The sequence below is a fragment of the Olea europaea genome, unplaced genomic scaffold (assembly GCF_002742605.1).
Source record: "Olea europaea var. sylvestris unplaced genomic scaffold, O_europaea_v1 scaffold2217, whole genome shotgun sequence".
Taxonomy (NCBI): domain Eukaryota; kingdom Viridiplantae; phylum Streptophyta; class Magnoliopsida; order Lamiales; family Oleaceae; genus Olea; species Olea europaea.
Window position 1 is genome coordinate 47,724 of NW_019240199.1, and position 5,212 is coordinate 52,935.

At 31.4% G+C, this 5,212-nt stretch overlaps 2 protein-coding genes across 2 annotated transcripts in view; both read left to right on the forward strand.

The window, feature by feature from the left end:
- LOC111380857 (serine/threonine-protein kinase tricorner-like) overlaps positions 1 to 2,481 on the forward strand; it is a 14,651-nt gene extending 12,170 nt beyond the window's left edge. Inside the window, exons 8-9 of the mRNA XM_023004518.1 lie at positions 1,632 to 1,697; positions 2,391 to 2,481. Of these exons, the coding sequence (XP_022860286.1) occupies positions 1,632 to 1,697; positions 2,391 to 2,481 (157 nt within the window). The remainder of the gene's footprint in view (positions 1 to 1,631; positions 1,698 to 2,390) is intronic.
- Positions 2,482 to 2,951: 470 nt separating this feature from the next.
- Positions 2,952 to 5,092, forward strand: LOC111380855 (casein kinase 1-like protein 10). The gene is made up of 3 exons (XM_023004517.1): positions 2,952 to 3,442; positions 3,535 to 3,575; positions 4,948 to 5,092. Exons 1-3 carry the CDS (start codon positions 3,367 to 3,369, stop codon positions 5,065 to 5,067), a joined length of 237 nt encoding a protein of 78 aa, XP_022860285.1. The 5' UTR covers positions 2,952 to 3,366; the 3' UTR covers positions 5,068 to 5,092.
- Positions 5,093 to 5,212: the final 120 nt, after the last annotated feature.

Sequence of the window (5,212 nt, forward strand, 5' to 3'; positions counted from 1 at the left end):
GAGATGTATAAAATCAACATGGAAAGAAATGTGCGATGTCATGTAGTATTTACCTAAACCAATAGCAGAAGCGTTGAGAATTTGAATCAATTTTCAATTTCATCTCTAGATTTTCCTTTGAGATAATATATGAAAGGGTAAAATTGAAATCGATACTAATAATTTTTATGTGAAAAAATATGTTAAAATTATACCATTTCTCTATCATCCACGATTACTTTATAACCGTTTGTAGATTCCTATTAAAATCATGAAATGGCCGACTACATGTCTCAATGTTTATCAAAACCTTATAATTTCAAAATTGCAATTCAACGTTTTAACTTCTTCTAATCTTCAGATGTAACACGATACCCTGTTCAGATTAAAATTACAACTCTATTTTCACTCATACTAGATTGGAATTAACAACTCCTTGCATTGATCTCGCATTGCTCTTTTTCTCGAGTGATGCATTCAAAATGTTAAGTGGTCATGTCCTTCGTGAAATGTTCTTGCTACAAGATTTTCTTTTCAAGATGAAGGTGGTTAACAATCTTAAGATTAAAAAAAAAAAAAAAATCTTAACATATTTGTTAGAATAATTAACACAAAACATTGTTATCTTTCATTTTTATTATGGAAAACGTCCATACCTTCTAATTTTTTACATTTTTACCCTTAATTTCACTTTTTATTGCGTAAAACATTCTTTCCATCCATCTTCTATCCAAATTTTATGTTAAATGAATGCGTGAACGCTACTTTTGTCCAAAGGGAAAGGTATTCTCGTCTTTCTACAATTTTCCCATTTTCTTTCAGTTGATTACTCCAACAAACTGGAAAGTGTAAATCCCCAAAAAATTCTTGCTTTTACCCAATAAAAGGTGAAATTAAGGGTGAAAAAGTCAAAATTTGGAAGGTAAAGACGTTTGCACAATAATATTGAACTGTGGGAATGTTTTGTATTAATTACCCTATTTATTAACAGTGAAACAACTTGAGCTGCATAAAGTGTCCACAATAGAGTGGATTAATCATATCAATAATGAGATTATACACAGGGTTTTGGAGCTTGTGTTACGTAAAAAGCAACAGTTCATTCTTCGTCTTCAATAGGCATGATTCATCAATTATTCTAAGCTATCCATGCAATTTCCCCTTCTAAGAATAAAAAATAAAAAATTAAATAAAAAGGTGTAAATTCCTTTGGGTTCCCAGTATTCAAAGCTTTTTTATTTGTGACACTCATATCTCCATCATTTTAACATCGTGCAAGTGAATTTTTTCACCTAGAAGAAAATGTCTATTTAGACTTTTAATGTCCGCACAACACAAACATGATGTGATACTAAGAGTACAAAATTGTCTAATAATGATTTCTTTTATTTTAAAATCAAACTGTAAATACTGCATATTTGATTCTATCCGTAAATCTATTTTTTTCCTTATGATTTCACTGTTTTAACTTAAATGTTGCTTATTTTTAAACAATTTTACCATTTTGAGAGCCGACTTGAGAAATGTTTATAAATGATCTAACTGATAAATAGATTAAAAAAAAATGCGATGAATAAGTAGGTGATATTTGTAGTTCTTTTAAAATATGTAGATAAAGAGTGTTTATAAACATGAGCAAAAAATATGTTTAGTCAGACATCGCGTTGTGTGGAGCCGTGGAGCGAGAATTTTTGCTTTGGAACCAACAATGATCAATGGTGCTACTTTACTCGACAGTCGAAAATGTAGTGGTAGTTGACATAGAGAGAAGTTTTAAAGTAAACAATAAAACTATCGAAATTTAAAATGAATAAAACATTTTTCATTTGAAAAATTAGGTTATATTTTAAATATATTATTTTGTCAACTTTACCCATCCGAAATAACTAGTCCATCTCACATGAGGAAAATTCAACACTTACATAAATGAAATTATGTAAAAATGAAAAAAAATACCCAATGAAACTTAGGGATAATGATTTTAGAATTTGATTAAAGGTGGAGACAATTTATTTCGAAAGTCCTAATTGCTTGGGACTAATTGCACATTTTTTTTCAAATAGAAAAATTAAGTGCAGTTGGAGGGATTCGAAACTTTGTCTCCTAAATCGAAAGTAGAAATTTTAAAATTAGGATATAAACCATTTATACTTTGGACTTTGCCAGATGTACACGACCCCATCTCATGTGAGGGGTGTGAACATCCCTGTGTACAAAAATTATGTACAAATAAAATTTTCTTATATTTCATAAGTTAAAAGTCATTTATTTATCATGATTTGATTTCAGACATAAAAAAAATGAGCACTGGTCCCCCATCTCCACTCCTGATTACAAATTAAATTTGTACTAGCTCTAGCATCTTTTTTTTTTTTTTTTTTTTTAATCCTTGGTATTGACTTACCCATAAGCTACTCTCGATTTCCAGAAGAAAAGAGAAGGCATTCTTCTACTCCTAGCTCTCGGTGGACGCCTAAAAAGCAAAAAAGATCGTTAAGATAGACTTATATGACAGTTGGTAGGTCGAGCTATTTAATCTTCTTCTTTCGGACATTATGATAGGGGAATTGACCCAAAAAATTTGATGGTGACAAGACGGGTATATATTGCCATAAATAGAAGATTACGGGTATTAATGATAAGTTGGAACAATTTAGATCCTGTTTGATGGGATTAAAAATTAAATTTTTAGTAAATTTTGATTAAAATTAATAAAAATGTGTAGTTGAAAAGTTGTGCGACTATTGAAATATGTGATTAAAATTAATTGTAACTTTGATTTATATTAAAATTTTAATTTTAATTTGTACCAAATAGAAGCTTAGTCGAAAACTTAAAAGGTTAAAAGAATATTATTAATTAAAAACAAAATAATTATGTACGAATCTGCTTTCTTTTTCTAAAATCCCCACCACACCACTCGTAGCTTATAATCATTCTTTTCTCTTCCCCCTCCCCCCCCCCCCTCCTTTTCATCGCCCTGATTCATCCGATTCCACTAAAAAATAAGCAAAACTACACTTGCTTTTCGAATATCAATATATATTTTAGATATTGATTTCTCCTGTTTAGATTTCGTCAATGAGAATCGATTACGCTTTCATGCGTTAAGGTTTCGATTTAGGGTTTATATTATTTCGAGGACGTAGTTCGAGAAAAAAAAATTCTCGATCGTTTTGTTTTTATTGATTTCTAGGATCGGCTATGTGTGTGATCATTTTAATTTGCTTATAGTTTTTCGGGGATTGTTGGTGATTATCTTTCCGTTATCAGTGGTATTCTGGGTATTTTTATCCCAAGTACCTGTTGAAGTTGAAAAAATTTACTCTGGGAGTTTGTGTGTGGGTATTTTTAGAATTTGGGAGTTATTTGATCGAATTAATTGCCATGGATCACGTTGTGGGTGGAAAGTTTAAGCTTGGAAGGAAAATTGGGAGTGGTTCATTTGGTGAACTTTATTTAGGTACCCACTTTATTTAATTCCTTGTCTGGTGCAGATAAGGTAATTTTTGTCCCTTTTTTAAAAAATTCCATTTGTCTAATTTACTGATGTAGGTGTAAACATTCAAAATGGAGAAGAAGTAGCCATCAAGCTGGTATGCTTGTTCATATTCGTCTTCTGTTTTTAACTTTTTGCGCGTTGTACAAGTTTCGAGCAATGCAATCCTTTGGATTCAATTATGTTTTCAGCACAATATGTAGTGTGCTTTTCATATTTTTCACCAATACAATATTTTAGCAACATTTTCTTACATATTTGGATTTATGGTTATTTACTTCTGTTTTTTATCATTCTATGAGAATATTGGACGTAATGGCAAGATAAAGAGTTTTAATCATTGGGAGATTAATGGTATTAAAAAACCACAGGGATGATCTCAGACATTTCTCTATAAGGACAATAGCGAAGTTTGTCAACTGAGATAATGAATTATCTGGTTGCTAATTTATTTTGAAATCAAAATTCCATTGTAGAAACTGTATGAGTAGTTTATGCATTAGACCAATCCCTTTTTGTGATGAAATCACATTATTACTTATCTAATAATGACTAACTGTGCCTGTATGGTGAGGGACGGACCCAGACATTTTGAACTGTGGAGTAGAAAATGAAAATTTCCATCTTAGTCCGTAATTGAGTAGCAGCAGGGGCTGAGCCGCTTAGGGACGGCCCGGTGGAGGTCCGATGGCGAAGAGAAAACTGGAAAGTGAAAAAGACGAGTGAAAAAAGAAAGACGAGTCACGACTCACGTTTGGCAATTGGCAATTTGGAAAAAATGGGATTTGATTTGGGAATATTGGAACTCATTATATAAGTTGCATTGGATTTGGGTAAATGAGTAAATGGATTATGGGAATAGGATTATGGATTTGGATAAATGAATAAATAGATTATGGGAATGGGATTATGGATATGGATATAGTGATTGGATTTGGGCTTTTCACAAGTGTGGGCTACTATTGAGAAATTGAGTTTGGCAATTGGAGAGGGTAGTTGCTAGGTTTTAAAAAAAAAAAAAAAAAAAAAAAAAAAAAAACAAAAAAAAAAAAAAAAAAAAAAAAAAAAAAAAAAAAAAAAAAAAAAAAAAAAAAAAAAAAAAAAAAAAAAAAAAAATCCAAAAATTTGTGAGGTCATTTGACTCCACATGACCCCATGTGGGTCCGCCCCTGTGTATGGCAAACCATATTTTTCTTTTCAGTTCACAAGGCATGGATAAATTAGCAGCCCTTCCTATGTCGAATTGTTGATACTGTTTGCAGGACCTTTTGTTATGAAAACAATGTGTTTCTTTGCAATGACTTGAAGTTAATTTAGGACGACTTGTAATTCTACAAGTTCTCCACTCAAGAAGCTACAATTTACTAATATGATAAAAAGAATATATCAGTATATAGAATAGTATATTACATTGCAGCAGATTCTATGATTCTCACCCAAATTTTTGTTGGAACTTGTGTATATCCCAGGAATCTGTGAAGACCAAGCACCCTCAACTTCACTATGAGTCTAAAATTTATATGCTTCTTCAAGGAGGAAGTGAGTCTTTCTCTCTCTTCCTTTCTCAAACAAGACTTGAAATTTTTTAATCAAATGCTGTAATTTTATTCTTTCTTTCTTGTTAGTTGTTACTTTCTACATATTTTTATCAATAATCATTTTTCTACTCCAGGGTTTGGTTTTATTATAAAATTTCTTGCCCCCCGGGGGGGGGGGGGGGGGGGGGGGGTTTTT